General features: G+C 41.9%; 1 protein-coding gene across 10 annotated transcripts in view; it reads left to right on the forward strand.

Moving 5' to 3' along the window:
• The window catches only part of MKLN1 (muskelin 1), a 365877-nt gene that overhangs the window by 341830 nt on the left and 6398 nt on the right, over nucleotides 1-17649 (forward strand). For all 10 annotated transcript variants that reach the window (XM_070071320.1, XM_070071319.1, XM_070071316.1 and 7 more), the window contains 4 exons: nucleotides 8163-8310; nucleotides 9217-9331; nucleotides 9781-9920; nucleotides 13306-13408. In XM_070071320.1, coding sequence (XP_069927421.1) covers nucleotides 8163-8310; nucleotides 9217-9331; nucleotides 9781-9920; nucleotides 13306-13408 — 506 coding nt within the window. The remainder of the gene's footprint in view (nucleotides 1-8162; nucleotides 8311-9216; nucleotides 9332-9780; nucleotides 9921-13305; nucleotides 13409-17649) is intronic.

Consider the following 17649-nt stretch of genomic DNA (forward strand, 5'->3'; position numbering starts at 1 on the left):
GACACTGTGAGACCTCAGTCTCCCTCTCTTTGCTTAAAGTTTCTTTGCAAATCTACCTCTTACTAAAAAGTTAACTCACTGAATTGAAGGAGGGGTGTAGCAGGCCCAACAGGTCCCTGATCATAATTGAGGATGTCATTTATCCTCCTCTATTATAAAATCTATGTTCAGCCTTGTCTGGGGAGTGTTTCCAGGAACCCAGGCCCTGAGCAAAGTGAGTTTTCCTGACCAATCAGAGGAGGACCAGAAGCACTGGGGACCAAGCTGAGTTCTGCACATCAACTGAACATGGACCTTGCAACCCCAACTTCAGTCTATAAGAACCTTTATTCCTGGCTCCTTGCTCTGTGCTTTGCAAATAAATTTGTTTTTTCGTCTACTCCCACCACCACTGTCAGTGATTGGCTTGCATGAGTAGACCCAGGTTTTAAAGGTTCTTCATCAGGATTTCTACTGGTCATATTCTTTCATTTACCCTCATTATTAGCATTTCTAGTCTAATTGGAAATGGAATTTTAGTCCCATATTTTACACTCCTCAAGATGTTAAAGTTTTTCATTGTATTCACCGTTACTCATTAAAGGTCTGCTGTCAATTTTAGTTTTTATCCTTTGTTTGTAATGGCCCACTTTTCCCTTTCCATTCAGTTTTTAGAATTTGGCATTTTTTAGAGTATTTCATTGAAATCCAGTATACATATCAAGAAATGTACTTAAGTGAATAGATAAACGAGTTTTGTTCTTCCAACCACACTCATAACCAACACCCAAATTAAGAACAAACATTACTAGAACCCTAAGAGTGCTCATTACTCCCTCCTCCATTTCTCTGTGTTGCCAGCTACATGGTGTGATGCAGTGAGGCTATATTTAGAACTGTACCAAATAATACAACATACAAACAGTTTTTATACTCTTTATATTAACTACCACAAATAAGAGAAAACATTTGTCTTTTTGGGTTGGGCTTATTTATCATAATGATTTCTAGTTGCATACATTTTGTTGCAAGTATCAGAATTTGATTTTTTTAAATGGCCAAGTTATAGTCTATCATATACATCTAGTCATCAGTTGATGGACATCTAGGTTGATTCCGTATCTTAGCTATTGGAATTGAATTACCATAAACGTGAATGTGGTTAACTTGTAGAGTTTCTTTTATTGTGAATTTCCAGCTTTATTCCATTGTGGTCAGAAAGATTCATGGATGATCTGATTTTTTTTTTAAATTGTTGAGACTTGTTTTATTGGCCTAATGTACAATCAGTCCTCGAGAATGCTCCATGCACGGATGAATAAATGTGTATTCTGCAGTGTTCTATAGAATATCTGTTTGGTTCATTTGGTCTGTAGTGTGACTTAGCTCTGTGGTTTCTCTGTTGATTTTTTTTGTCTGGTTGATCTCTCCATTAATGGAAGTGGGGCATTGAAGTCCCCTATTATTGTATTAGAGTTTATGTCTCCCTTTAGAACCATTAACATTGGTTTTATAAAACTGGGTGCCCTAGCATTGGGCACATACACATTTACTGTAGCCACATCTTCTTGTTGAATTGATCCCTTAATCATTACATAATGACTATTTTTGTCTCTCTTCTATAAGATTCATTTGTTTATTTGAAAGAGAGAGAGGAGAGACAGAGATCTTCCATCTGCCACTTCACTCCCTAAATGGCCACAATGGCCAGGGCTGGGCCAGGCTTAAACCAGAGATTTTTTTTTGGTCTCCCACGTGAGCAAAAGAGCCCACGGACATGAGTCATCTGCTCCTGCTTTCCCAGGCTCATTTAGCAGGGAGGTGGATTGGAAGTGGAGCAGTTGGGACCGGAACCGGCACTCATATCGGATGGCAGCACTGAGGACGGTGGCTTAACCTGCTGCACCTTAGCACTGACCCCCGATTTTGTCTCTTTTAACACTTTCTGTCTTAAAGTCTATTTCATCTGATATGTTTTTAGATGCTCCTGCTAGCTTTTGATTTCTATTTGCATTCAGTATCTTTTTCCATCCTTTCATGTTTGGTCTGTGTGTATCTTTATTAGTGAAGTATGTTTCTTATAGGTAGTGTATAGATGTCTTTTTTCTTTTAATCTATTCAGTCAGTCTGTATATTTTAATTGGGGAATTTAGTCCATTTACATCAGGGTTATTATTGATAAATGATGATTTAGTCCTGTAATTTTTTTCATAAATATTCCTATTGTTTGTTTTGAATCTCCTTTTTTTTTTTAAAAGATTTATTTTATTTATTTGACAGGCAGAGTTACAGAGAGACGAGAGTCAGAGAGATCTTCCATCCGCTTCCAGATAGCTGCAATGGCCGGAGCTGCACCTATCCAAAGCCAGGAGCCTCCCCGGGTCTCCCACGTGGGTGCAGAGGCCCAAGGTCTTGGGCCATCCTCCACTGCTATCCCAGGCCATAGCAGAGAGCTGGATCAGAAGAGGAGCAGCCAGGACTAGAACTGGCGCCCATATGGGATGCTGGTGTTTCCGGCCAGGGCGTTAACCTGCTGCACCACAGCGCCAGCCCCGAATCTCTCTTTTTTTTTTTAAAGGTTTAAAGGCGGAGTTACAGAGAGGTAGAGAGAGAGATCTTCCACCCACTGGTTCATTCCCTAAAGGGCTGCAGTAGCCAGAGCTGGGCAAATCCAAAGGCAGGAGCTTCTTCCGGGTCTCCCACGCTGGTGCAGGGGCCTCAGGTCCTGGGCCATCTTCTGCCTTCCCAGGGGCATTGGAAGGGAGCTAGATTGGAAGTGGAGCAGCCAGAACTCGAACCAGCACCCATATGGGATGCCAGCATTGCAGGTGGCAGTTTTACCTACTATACCATAGCACCAAGCCTTATTTGACTTCTTATATACTTCATTTCTTTTTTTTTTTTTAAGATTTACTTATTTTTTATTTGAAAGTCAGAATTACACAGAGAGAGAAGGAGAGGCAAAGAGAGAATGGTCTTCCATCTGCTGGTTCACTCCCCAGATGGCTGCAGTGGCCGGAGCTGCACCCATCTGAAGCCAAGAGCCAGGAGCTTCCTCTGGGTCTCTCATGCAGGTGCAGGGGCCCAAGCACTCGGGCCATCTTCTACTGCTTTCCCAGGCCATAGCAGAGAGCTAGATTGGAAATGGAGCAGCCAGGGCTTGAACCGAAGCCCATATGGGATGCTGGCACTTCAGGTGGTGGCTTTATCAGCTGTGCCACAGCGCTGGCCCCAAATACTTCATTTCTAATATTTGTTTGTTTGTTTTCAACATCTCTGTCTCTTTGCAGAATTTCTTACCCATGTCATGTCCTGATTTCCTCTTTCATATAAACTGTTTCTCTGTTTTTGAGTGATCTTGCGATCATTCTTTGACTTCTTTTTCATGCATTTTGTTATTCTCTCTTCTCTACAGCCCAGTGTTAATGTATTACTGTGCTTCTTTTGGTGAGTCATATTGCCTTCCTTGGTCATGTTTTCTTTGTTCTTTTTTTTTTTTTTAAGATTTTTTTTATTTATTTTAAAGTCAGAGTGAGAGTGAGAGAGAGAGAGAGAGAGAGAGAGAGGTAGGTCTTCCATCCTATGGCTCACTCCCCAATTGGCTGCAACGGCTGGAGCTGAGCTGATCTGAAGCCAGGAACCAGGAGCTTCTTCCAGGTCACTCACACGGGTGCAGGGGTCAAAGGTCCTGGGCCATCTTCCACTGCTTTCCCAGGCCATAGCAGAAAGCTGGATCGGAAGTGGAGCAGCCGGGTCTCAAACCGGCGCCCATATGGGATGCCAGCACTTCAGGCCAGGGCATTAACCCGCTGTGCCACAGTGCCGCCCCATATCTGGAGCAATCTCTACTATGACCTCTGGATGAATTTTTTTTTATTCTTTTTTGATTGAATTTTTTTTATTTATTCCTGGAAATGTGCCTCTGTGGCTTAGTAGAGTGCTTAAAGCCACACTTGAGTTCCAGATGCTTGGGCCGGGGAGCTCTGGCCATGGTTTGTGGTTGGAGTAAGAGTCCAGAGTTACACCCTAGATGAGCATGGTGGAGGGGGTGTTGGAGTCAGCTAGCGTGTTTGCAGTCCCAGTCCTTCTCTGTGCACTTGGGTGAGCCAAGTGATTCACAGTCTAGAGTGAACTCACAGTGCCACTTACACGACTGAGGTACCTGTGGCATCCAGAGCACAGACTCACTCTGCAGTATGTCTCCCAACCCCTCTGAGATCCATCCCCAGCATGGCGGGAGTGCCAAGTCTGTAGTCAGACGTGGGGAGTACCTGGGACCCCGACCTCAACCCTCTTTGGCCTGTGCCCAGAACTCCCACTGTCACAAGTGCAGGGCGTCTGCTCTCTGCCCTGTCCCTGATCCTGGCAGCCTCTGGCTGCTAGTCCCTGCCTCAGGACAGAGTGCAGCTGCAACTCCATCACAGCAACTTGAGTCCGGTGCTTTATTGGGGGGAAGGAACAAAGTGGTCCCGCAGACACCTGGCAGTTCCCCAGACTGGACTTAAAGCCAGTGGGCACTCTGAAATCTCCATCAGTCACAGCCACCAGTGGTGGGGTCTGTGGCAGCCTCTAACATGACCTTGGCAAGATGGTGCTACTGAGCCAGGAGCCACCTGTGTAGATGCAGACATGGCTCGCACTTCCTGTGCTGCAGAGCCTCTGTCCATTCTCCACTGAAATTTCTGTCAGTTCCTTGGGAACATGGTCTTTGCTTTGCTTTTCTGCTGTCTTTCTGTGGATGAGGGTAGTGTAGCTTCTGTGGAAAAATAAGTGCCCCCTGAGACCACCTAACCAAAGGATGGACTCAGAAACGTGAAGGAAGCAGAAAGGAGGCGTTTATTAACTCAGTCTCCAGAGTGGTGACGGCCGGTGGAAACTGGCACCTCCCTTATACGTTCAGTTCTTTTTAAGCCTGCTAGGCAGGGGTCCCTCCCCCAGTTCCTCCTTGGTTGAGCACCTTAGGAGTCACAGTCTAAATGCAATATGATGCCTAGAGCAAGGGCAGTGGGAGACAATGGTTCTGGGTGTTGCTGGGCAGGTAGGATGGGGGAGGGATAGGTTACATGTGGGGCCTGAGGAAAAAAAAAACTTTCTTCAAAAAGGAATGTGACGGTTTTGGAAGCACACCCAAGAAACAGCCCTGCATTCTACACTGCAAAGTTGTGCCCATACCCGGTAGCCTTTGCCCCCAAGGAAAGACCTCTCCCACCATCACCAAAGGAGAATCACTTGCGCCTGGTGCCAAGTGCAGCTATCCAGTGGTAACACTGGGTAGTAAGACCTTGGGAGGAGATCTACCTAATTCACACTCAGCAAACCCTTTGTCCAAGAAAAGAGGGAGGAAGGGAAGGGCAAATGGCAGGAAGAACTGGATCCCATTCCCTTAGAAACCCCAGTCTGAATGTAAACTGTGCACTCTCAGATTCTGTATGGAGAGGTCCCTACCCCATTAAATTTGCTACTCTGCTGCTCGATCTCATGTCTGAATTCTTGGCGTAAAGACAAGAACCTATTCTACTTATCTCTACTAAGCAAACTTGTCAGTTCACCTTTTTTTTTTTTTTTTTCCAAGCCCCTTTGCAGCTGGGGGACTAGGCCCTGGCATCATGGCTCTACTTAGCCTAAGCTAAGTTCTTATGAAAATACACCATTGGTTCACTTCTAGCAGTTTCTCACCATTTAGCCATCTTGAATCTCCCTTTAGCATCATTTTGTTACCAAAATCTTGGTCTCTGTCCCTGGTGCTAAATCAAAATAATGAGGACAAGGTTTTGGGGTGAGACAGAGCATTTAATCTGTTGACAGATGATCATGGATGGCATCAGGTGTCAAGGACTGCTACTTTGCTGGCTGAGAGTCTTGGGGCTCATCAAGGGGCTACAAGGAAGGGGGTGCTGGTATGGTGAAATCACAAAACAGCTGTAGGTCCTGGTGCCAAGTCCTAGTGCTCTTTGCGGTGCACAGATGGTGGTAAGATTAGAGCCAGCCTGACCAGGTCATCCTGCTCTGCCACACAGGCTGCAGTAGGGAACGAGGCAATTTTTGCCTTGGGACATGGGTGAGCAGGAAGCCAGCAGTTCACTCTGAAGCATCAGCTTCCTGGCTTTACATTTAAGTGGTAAAAGTCGTTGGCTTATGTTATTTTATACCTGGTTACATTTTCATAGTCCTCCAAATTTTTTAATCTTTTTTTTCTTTTTTTGACAGGCAGAGTTAGACAGTGATAGAGAGAGATAGACAGAAAGGTTCTCCTTCCGTTGGTTCACCCCACAAATGGCTGCTACGGCAGGCATGCTGCGCCGATCTGAAGCCAGGAGCCAGGTGCTTCCTCCTGGTCTCCCATGGGGTGCAGGGCCCAAGCACTTGGGCCATCCTCCACTGCACTCCCGGGTCACAGCAGAGAGCTGGACTGGAAGAGGAGCAACCAGGACAGAACCGGCGCCCCAACCGGGACTAGAACCTGGGGTGCCAGCGCCACAGGCGGAGGATTAGCCTAGTGAGCTGTGGCACTGGCCTGTCTTTTATTTTTTTTTAAGATTTGTATTTATTTATTCGAGAGGTAGAGTTACCGAAGGAAAGACAGAGAGAAAGGTCTTCCATCCACTGTTTGACTCCCAACATGGCCGCAAGGGACGGAGCTGAGCCAATACAAAGCCAGGAGTTGCTTCCAGGTCTCCCACGTGGGTGCAGGGGCCCAGGCACTTAGGTCATCTTCTTCTGCTTTCCCAGGCCACAGCAGAGAGCTGGATCAGAAATAGAGTAGCCAGTACACAAACCGGCACCCATATGGGATGCCAGAGGAGAAGGCAGAGGCTTAGCCTACTAAGTTACAGCACTGGTCCTAAAAACAATTTTTGAAAAGAAAATTTACTAAAGGTTATTAAGAAAATACTACATTTCATATAACTACTAGATTATTAAGATTAGGTTGATATATGTGGGTATAAATATAAGTATTGTGTATTTATGCATGCAAATTATGTATTATGTTTTGCTTATACACATATTGTAGTTATTTGTTCTATGGATTGATTTGGATAACCTTTGAAGTTTTCTAAATATATTGAATAGGATATAAGAGGAAGCATGAATTTAAGATAAACTAGGAAAAATCAATTAGTGGATGCTTTGGTCTTGCAAAAGTAGAAAAAGAAAAATCAAGATCTGTATTGACTGGCATCTTCTGCTATAATGTCCTAGGTTGATTTAAAAGTTTTCTTCAGTTCTATGCTTATTTAGCTTTGAGAGTGGTCATTTCTTCATAGGTAAAACAGATGTCACCTTGAGGCAATGACATTGTCTTCGATTGTGGCATTATGCTGTGAAGCAACTCAGTCTATAAGATGCGCTTTCTGTATATAAAATTAAATTTATTTCCAAATAATGATAAAGAAAAATTTATATGTGTATATCAATATCCTACAAATTACTAGATAATGTAGCATGGTGTCACTTATTTAATGAATTTCTTAGAAAAATAAAGCCTTATTAACTCTGGGGCATTCAAGCTACTCAGGAAAATAAAATGTCGTGTTTTCTTTATATTTGGAAATTATTGTTTATCATAGACAGATATTTTAAGTGGTTTTGACTTTATCAGACAGACCTGTGTGTTACTTTTTGTCAAAATTTGCCTTTTCAGGTCAAGAATTGAATGTTTTACTATTAAACTAGAGCTGGCCCAGATAATAAGTTAATTAAAGCATTACACTTTTCTAGCTAATTCTTTTACTTCATAAAAATAATTGCAATATACCTCTTTCCTTCCTCTAGCTCCAGACCTGGTCATTGACATTCATCTTTTCTTTCAGAAAGAAGTTTCTTGTTCAGTCAGTTAATGGTTTCTGGCCGGAAGTCAAGAGAATTGTATTTTAGTCTAGGTTTTGCTATCAGGTAGATGTGTGAACTTGAGAACAGTGCTTTTTTAATATCCCAGACAGTATTCTAGGCACTGGGGACGAAATGGTGAACAGAACCTCCTCTGCCCTTGTGGAGTTGACATTCTAGAGCAGAGAGAAGGCGGTGGACAGTTGTTCATTGTTTAATAATGTTATATATTGTTAGAAGATAAGTATTGTGAATGTGAACATGGAATATGATAAGCATATGTAATTTCTTCAAGTGTAAGTTCTAATATGCTATCTAATATGAGTAAGGTCATCTTATTTTTCCTTCAATTTTAGTTCCAATGACAGGATTCACACAGAGAGCAACCATTGATCCAGAACTGAATGAAATACATGTCTTATCTGGACTCAGCAAAGACAAGGAAAAGAGGGAAGAGAATGTCAGAAATTCATTCTGGATTTATGACATTGTGAGAAATAGTTGGTAAGCTTCGCTTGTCTGTCTTGCCCAGTATACCATTTATTTGAGGCTATTGGCTTATTCGAAAGAAAAAAGAAATGAGAGACTAATATTGATTTGCAACATTATATATTTATGGGTCAGTATTAAAAAAATTTCAATCCCTGTGTATAGAACAGTGTTCAGTGAATGAATTTTACTGTTGCCTTGTTCAGTTATTTAATGGTTTCTGGTCTGAAAGTTGGAAGAATTGTCTTTTAGTCTAGGTTCTGCTATCAAACAGATGTGTGAACTTGAGGATGGGGTTTTTTTGGGGGTGGCAGGGAGGGTTTGTTTGTTTTTATAGAATGGAAAAGTATAACTACAGCAGAATGGGGCTGTTAACTACTTAACATCTCCAAACTAGCACCCATTTGTCACCTGTGATCTCACAGATGTAGTGCTGCACATTTTGCTTTTAGAAACACTGACGGAGAGATTCCAGTTCTAACGTTCTGTGATTGCTCTGTAAGTGAATATTCCACAGAGACACTTCAAGAACTCCATTCATTAAGCAGTCGTAGTGCTCAGCAACTAAGGAATTGATTATTTTCCCTTTGGACACTTGCTGTTAACATAAAATGGATCTGTGAGTCTTCTTGTTAGGAGCAGATCTGATTGCATCTCTTAACCTTTAGTCTGAGTCATCTTTGTTTCATATCACAAGGTAGGTTGGTCTTACTGGACATTTGAAATAACTCCAGAACGCAGTCCTAACTAATTCATAGTATTTTCTGAAAGTGACTGAATTGTAGAATTTGATGGGAACATATTTATCATTTTTTTCTGTTGTTAATTGGACATACAGTTAGTTTCCTTGCTACAGTTGAATTAACATTGTCTGCTGTTAATTTTCTGGGATAGAATGTCTTAAAAAACAGTGTCTTGCAGGTCTTGTGTCTACAAGAATGATCAAGCTGCAAAGGAAAATCCAAGTAAAAGTCTTCAGGAGGAAGAACCATGTCCAAGATTTGCCCATCAGCTTGTATATGATGAATTACACAAGGTATCCTGACTGCATTGGCCTGCGTGCTTTCCACAGCCTACGTCTGAAAGAATCCCCAAATACACGTTACCACTTTTTATTATGATCAACATTTGATTAACTGGATAATCCCCATCACTGCTTATCTTAAGCAAACTATACTTTGGGTTAGCTTCTTCCTATCACTGTTTTTGTTGTCTCTCTGCCACTGCCATAGTAATTTTGGTAATAGAATTCATTTTAGCAAAAAATGTAATTGCAGTAAATGTAGTGCTTTAAAGTAAAAAGGAAACTCAAGGAAAACCAAGAGAGAAGCCTTTGGTAAAAATGCAGTACTTCTTTTTAAAATATGAATTGGGATAATAAAGTTAACTGTAGATACCGCTTCCAAAATAAATTTTACTCTGGCTTCTGTAGTTTCTTTAATGTGCATGTATTTTTGAAAATCTGGTTTGTTTTATTTATTATAGGTTCATTATTTATTTGGTGGGAATCCAGGAAAATCTTGCTCTCCAAAGATGAGATTAGATGATTTCTGGTCGCTGAAGCTGTGTAGGCCTTCAAAGGATTACTTACTGAGACATTGCAAGTACCTCATAAGGAAACACAGGTACAGAATACTTCAATGAGAATCTTTAATTAAAATGTTCATCAGCTGTTATTGGTCTTCTAGATTCAACTTTTCTCTTTTCAAATTTAATAATGAGACAACTTTGATATTGCAAAGATCATGCATTTCTTGAATGCCCTGTTATTCTGCTGCTTTATTATTTCCTCTTCCAAAAGAGACACCAAAAGTGAAGATAGGTGATTATGCTAAAAATTTCCAAATACAGAAAAAAAATTCTGTATATGTGGACATGCCACCTTGGTATAACTCAAGGTCTGATGCTACAAACTTGATCAATTCTAGAATGTTAACACAGGCCTGACCTGATGATAGTAATTATATTACTAGTAAATGTGGTAATATGAATGACTACAGAATGTACTTATAATTTGTTACTCCACAATACAACTTCAAAATATGATTATAGTTTCACATCATTACCCTTGCCATTTAATTGCAGAATCATGTAATCAAACATTTTAATAGATATTTCATGTTTGCAATTTAGCTTTAACAGCTGTTAAACTACTAAATTGTAGATAAGTCTGTTTGCCTTTTGGTTACTGATAGTATTAAAGGGTAATAAAAATTTGTAGTTTTGAAGGAGAAGGTTAGCCTTTAAGGATGGCATAGCTATCATTTATTGAACAATTAATTATGTGCTAGATCCTGCATATTATTTTCACAAGTTAATGAACTAAGTATTATAATTATCATAATTTTATAAAAGAAGAAAACAGATATTTTGAAACTTATTATATAACTCATCATGAAAGTCATATAACTGTAAGCGACAGAACCTGGATTTGATCCTGAATATTCTCTCTCTAAGGCTGACCACAAGATCACCATATGTGTGTGTATGTATGCACATGTACAAATATGCATATGTATACATTTATATATATATATATGCTTGCATATTTTGTGTAGAATGTGAGTACACAAAAATCTATGTATGAATTAGATTTTCCTATCATGTATTTACATAGTGTTCTTTTCTTGGCTTTCACATGTTGTGCTTAAAAGATAAATTAATGCAGAAGCTAGTTTGGGACGTTAAGTGTGAATAATAACTGTATTTGTTATAGAGTTTGTGAGGGGGAAGGTCTTCATCTTCACGTTGTCTGATTGGCAAAGGATAAACTCTGTTAAAACAAGATTGAAACTTTGATGTACCTTCAGCCAATGTTTATATCACTAAAAGTCACTCCTTAATATATTACTTCATGTTAAACTGTGTTTAAGAGAAAAGACAGAGGCAGGCATTTGTGGGATGTCCGCATCCCATGAGAGTGCCCAGGTTTGATGGAGTCCCACCTCCACTTCCTATCCAGCTTCCTGCGATATGCCTGAGAGGCAGTAGGTGAGGAATTCAAGTACTCGAGTTCTGCTACCCATGTAGGAGACCCAGATAGAGTTCCTAGCTTCTGGCTTTGGCTTGGCTCAGCCCCAGCTTTTGTGGGTATGTGGGTTTGAACCAGCAGATGAAAGATCTGTCTGTCTCTCTCTCTCTTGGTCTCTCCCTCTGTAAGTGTCTGCAGTCTATGCCAGGCCAAACCCACGAGCCTAGAACTCAATCCAGGTCTGCACGTGGACGATGGGGACCCAAGTGCTTGAACCGTCACTCCGCCTCTGAGGATACGTGTTAGCTAGACACTGGATCAGAAGTACTGCAACTCGAACTGGGCAGTCTGATATGGAACATGGGTGTCTGAAGAGGAATCTTATCCCTGTGCCAAATCCCACCCCCTGAAAAAATTTCTTTATGAGAATATTCAAGAATTTAAAGCACTTTCTCAACATCTGAATAGCGAGGCCCAGTGGGTACAATTCGAGTAGCTAAGAACTATTGTAGTGGCTTTTCTTTATGCCTCTCTCTCTCTCTGCTTTCCTATACTATTATCCTGAGTTTGTTTACCCTCAACCTCATGGCATAGATAGATACATAGATTCTGCCATTTCATGGCTTCTGCTTACTACCTATCTATTTTTGTCTGCCTTTTATGTGTCCTTGTATATGTCACCTTCAGATTCTCTGAGAGGATTCCCTGGAGAGAGTGTCCCTACTGGGAAGAACACTGCCAAGCCATTTTATAAACTGCTGATCAGGACGATTGCCTTTGGCTCAGGTGCCAAAACACTGTTCTAATCTTTTGTGGACAAGAGGGTAGAGTAACATGAGCTCTGTATTAGGGGTTCTCGTATGAGGGCTATAAGAGTCGCAGTCACTCTCGAGGTGCTGTCTGGTAGAAGAGAGCTATGATATTTTGCTAATGTTGTCCCTGCCTGAAGTACGGATGCTCCATCACCGCCCATCTGAACGCCGTTGTGAAAGGCTCGTCACCATTTTCTTTACCCAAAGGAAATTAAATGAGTTTCTTTTCTTTGTGTAGTGTTTTGAAAAACAGGAAAATTTATGAGAAATAAATCCTTATGTAATTATGCTATGATAAATGTACATTATCTTCTTCAGGTAGATAAATAGAACCAAATCTTTTTTCTGTTTTAAGAGAGATCATTGTTTCCTTTTCGGCTTTGGGATCAAATAGATCCTGTGTTTGATTCTGCTTTTGCCACTTGCTAGCTCTTACCTTAGCCATATTCAATCTTTGGTCCACAATTTCTCACTTATTTTTTAAACGGTAAAGGGGCAGGCCTTTGGAAACACCGTTTAGATACCACTGATATGCCTGCATCCCATCTAAGAGTTCCAGGGTTGGAGTTCTGGCTCTGTTTCCAGCTTCCTGCTGTTATGCCCCCTGGGAAGTAGCTAGCTGTAGCTCAAGTACTTGGGTCCCTGCTACCCACATGGGCGACTAGGATGTGTCCCCAGCTCCTAGTTTTGACTTGCCGCAGCCCCTGCTGTTGTAGGCATTTGGGGAATGAACCATAAGATGGGAGATCTCTCTCTCTCTCCACCTTTCCAGTGAAGAAAAAGAAATGCCTGACCAGTGTTAATGATACTCATGAAAAAAGGGATCATACTTATATCCATTTCTGAAGTATCTGCTAGCGTCTCCACTGGAAAATATATTCTAAAACAGAGGCCAGTATTTTTATTCCTTCTGTTTGTTTTAGATGGAACGTTGGGCTTTTTTGCTGTTCTCTTATGTAAATTATTTAACACATTCACTGTGTTTTGTAGCTAGTGAGAGGAGAGTAGGCATGCTCTTACCCACAGCTGCCCAAGGCCACCTGCATTGCTTTCCATCTCCAGGTGTCTACATCTGCAACATCTACATGGCTGGATTGTTACTGTGGTTTCCCAAACACAAGTTTTTTAGAATAGAGTAACTCCTCATACACAGTGTATTCCACTGGAGGTCTGAAAGACATTCCTGATGGGTTCTTATAATTCAGCACAATTTTTATTCCTTTCCAGATTTGAAGAAAAGGCTCAGATGGATCCCTTGAGTGCACTGAAATATTTACAAAACGATCTTTATATAACTGTGGATCATTCAGACCCTGAAGAGACGAAAGAGGTAAAGAAAGGTGGTAATTACACTTCAGAAATTGAGTTTTTTGAAAAGTCTTTGTTTTTGCTGATTTTGCTCTTGAGTATTTAAAATAAAATGAAGAAGGCTTGATGACACAATCTTTAAAAACGGCACAAACAAGCTGAAATCAAAATTGAACAGGCAAGTTTTTGAGTGGTAATAGATGACTCAAGTCACATAAAAGCAGATCCTTTCAGAAAAGGATTCTGAGGTATAAAGTTTTGACTTAGACATTAGGTTTGAATTTGGGAAAGAAACAGAAATTTTTATACTTCTTCCATAGTTCCTTAGTTCTTTTACTTTTTTTTTTTTAAGATTGATTTATTCACTTGAGATAGGCATAGTTACAGGTACAGGGAGACACAGAGAGAGAGGTCTTCGTCTTCGATCTGCTGGTTCACTTCCCAATGGCAGCAATGGCCGGAGCTGAGCCAGTCCAAAACTAGAAGCTTCTTCTGGGTCTCCTATGTGGGTGCAGGGACCCAAGCACCTGGGTCATCTTCCACTGCTTTCCCAGGCCATAGCAGAGAGCTGGATCAGAAGTGGAGCAGCTGAGGGCCGGTGCCGTAGCTCACTTGGTTAATCCTCCGCCTATGGCGCCAGCATCCCATATGGGTGCCGGGTTCTAGTCCTGGTTGCTCCTCTTCCAGTCCAGCTCTCTGCTGTGGCCTAGGAGGGCAGTGGAGGATGGCCCAAGTGCTTGGGCTCCTGCACTCATGTGAGAAACAAGGAGGAGGCACCTGGCTCCAGCTTTGGATCGGCATAGTTCCAGCCGTAGCGGCCATTTGTGGGGTGAACCAACGGAGGGAAGACCTTTCTGTCTGTCTCTCTCTCACTGTCTAACTCTGCCTGTCAAAAAAAATTTGGAGCAGCTGAGACTCGAACCGGCGCCCATATGGGATGCTGGAACCACAGGCAGATGCTTAACCCACTGTGCCACAGCACCAGCCCCTGGTTCTTTTACTTAATGATTATGTAATCGTTTATTATAAATTTTTTGTCATGAGTCATGATCCCTCAAGAGAGAAAATAAAACTCTCCTTTTCTGTAGGGAGAAAATGAGAGGTTGGTGGAAGTAGAATTCTTGCTTCTGTAAATATTGTTTAGTTATATGAATGTTTTATCAGTATTGCTTGACTAGAAGTCACTAGATTTATTTATCAATAGATCCTAAGCTGAAGAACTGAGTAGATGATCATGACTTCATTATTTTGTTATGTAACATGGGATAGAAGCAACAGTTCCTAAAAATTTCATATTCTTATGGGCCTATTTGCTTATCTACAGTGTATGAATATCTGCAATGTGTTTCATAACTTTAACTTTACAGCCTTTCTTTCCACCAGCTTCTGAGATTTTGTCATTTTTCGGCCATTTTTTGCTTTTGCCGGCCATTCTTATACATCAAGCAGTACCTAAACTGCAATCCCTTTGACCTTCCACTGTGAAAACTGGTGCTGATTATATGTAGTTCTATCCCTGTGTGTCTTTCCCTGTTAACTGTTGCTTGCTTTGGCTTTGTAATGGCAGTATCACGCTGCAGCATTGGCACAGGTTTCCACTTTAATGACGGATTACTTTGAGAGTCACTGTACTTTCATCCAGTAGAGTCTGCATGTCCACATGTAGCCCTTGCAGGCTTTTCCCAGGAACAGCCTGCAGCACCTGGCACACCGTGTGTGTCCCAGTCATTCCTTTAATGGGGATCTTGAGTGATGAGTTGTTTTTGTGGATCACGGCTCCTGGGTAGTTTGGTTTGCCTTTGCAGTGTCTAACTTGATTACTTTTTTTGTTCAACTCTCTGAGATTGCTTCCTTCCATACGTGGTATGTAATCAAACGTGGCAGACTCTTTGATAACCTGCTGGACCACATTGCTCATGGGTATACCATGCCGTCTCGTGAAGTCCTGCCCATGATAGTCAGGGAGGTTTCCTATCTCAGGGTCAAGGCTGCACTAGCCTGCAGTTACCGGAAGCTTTTTGATCAGGTACAAGTTTTCTGAAAATGGGTGACCCACAAATTTTACCCAGACACACAAACAGCACTGACTTGGATACCTGCTTGGCCATATTCCTGGATCAGTAGAGGTGCCCAGTGACTATATCTAACTCAGCTTTCAAAACTTACTGTAGTGTTTTTTAAAAGATTTATTTTATTATTTGTTTGAAACGCAGAGTTACACAGAGAGAGGGAGAGATCTTCCATGGTACTTGGGTCCATCCTACCCACATGGGAGACCTGGATAGAGTTCCAGGCTAACGGCTCTGGCCAAGATCAGCTCCGATTGTTGTGGTCATTTGGAGAGTGAACCAGTGGGTTGATCCCTGTGTCTCGACTCTGTCACTCTGCCTTTCAAATAAATAAGTATATCTTTTTAAATTGTTTTTTGAAGATCTGTTTATTTGAAAGGCAGAGTTGCAGAGAGGCAGAGAGAGAGAGGGAGAGAGAGAGGTCTCTCTCCATTGGTTCACTCCCTGCTGACAGTTCCCGTATTTTCATGTGTACTTGACAGTACTTGTCAGTGAGGCATGTTGTTGTTTCATTCATTTATTTATTCACTTGAAAGAGTTACAGAGAGTGAGAGATCTTCCCTTCACTGGTTCACTCCCCAGACAGCCTCAATTGCTGGGGCTGGGCTAGGCCAAAGCCAGGAGCCAGTGTCCTCCTCTGGGTCTCCCTCCTGTGTGGCAGAGGTGCAAGGACTGGGGCCATTCTCTGCTGCTTTTCCCAAGCCGTTACCAGGGACTGGGTGAGGAGTGGAGCAGCTGGGACTTGAACTAGCACCCATGTGGGATGCCTAGCTAGGATAAGGAAGAAATAAACAGCATGTAGATGGAAAAGGAAGAAGTACATTTCTTTGCATTTATAAATGATATGAATGTATATGTAGAAAACCCTCATGAAGTCTACAAAGGATAAATGGATTTAACAAGTTTATAGAAGACACAGTCAGTAGAAAGCAATGAACAGCCAGAAAATGAGAAGTTAAAACCTGCTATTTCTGTTAGCATCAAAAATGATCTCATATGGAGGTGGCTGTTTGCCATAGCTGTTAAGACGCTAGTTGGCATGCCTGTGTCCTCTATCAAGAGTTCCTGTCACGCCTCGGCTCTGCTTCTAATTCCAGCTTCTTGCTAGTGCACACCCTGGGAGGCAGCAGGTTTCAGTCCAAGTACTTGGGTTCCTGCCACTCACACGGGAGACCTGGATCCACTTCCAGGCTCCGGACTTTGGCTTGCCCAGCACTGGCTATTGTACTCATTTAGAAAGGAGCTGTCAGATGGAAAATCTCTCTCTGTCCCTGTGACTTTGCCTTTCACATAAATTTTTAAAAGTTCAAAATTCTAAAAATAAAATATGTCCAGTCTACGTCTTTTGTAAGAAATTAATGAAGTTGGGGTCAGTGTTGTGGTGCAGCAGGTTAAGCTGCTGCTTGGTATGCTGGCGTCGTTATGACCACTGGTTCAAGTCCAGCTGCTTCATTTCCATTCCTACCTGGGAAAGCATCGGAAGATGGCCCTAATAGTTAGGGCTTTGCCACCCACGTGGGAGACCCGGATGGAGTTCCTGGCTCCTGGCGTTGGCCTGGCCCAGCCCCAGCTGTTGTGGACATTTGGGGAAGTGAACCAATAGATGGAAGATCGATAGCTCAAACTCGCTTGCTTGCTCTCTCTCTCTCTCACTCCTCCGCCCCCCGGCTCCTTTCCCTTTCCACCTTCCTCTCTATCTCTGTATTTATATATAAATATTTATATATAAATCTATATCTGTATTTATAAATATAATGGAGAAACACATTTATGGGTTGAAAGACTAAAAATTGGTTAAAGCTTCCCATTCTTCACAAATTATTTTTTTAAGTTTATTTACTTATTTGAAAGGCAGAATGACAGAGATCTTCCGTCTATATGTTTACTCACCAAATGGCCACAGCAGCCAGTTATGGGCCAGGCCAAAGCCAGGAGCCAAGGTCTGCTTTAGCAGGAAGCTGAAATTGAGAGTCATAGTCAGGAATCAAATGCAGGCATTCCAGCTGATGATGCAGGCCCCTTAACTAGCATATTAACTGTCAGGCCAAACACCTACCCAATAACTGAAGTTTGTTTTTATTTAAGATAGATTTATTGGGACTGGCACCGTGAAATAGCTGGTAAAGCTGCTGCCTGCAACACCAGCATCCCATATGGGCGTCAGTTCGAGTCCAGCTGCTCCACTTCCAATCCA

Source organism: Oryctolagus cuniculus, chromosome 3, assembly GCF_964237555.1.
Source record: "Oryctolagus cuniculus chromosome 3, mOryCun1.1, whole genome shotgun sequence".
NCBI classification, from domain to species: Eukaryota; Metazoa; Chordata; class Mammalia; order Lagomorpha; family Leporidae; genus Oryctolagus; species Oryctolagus cuniculus.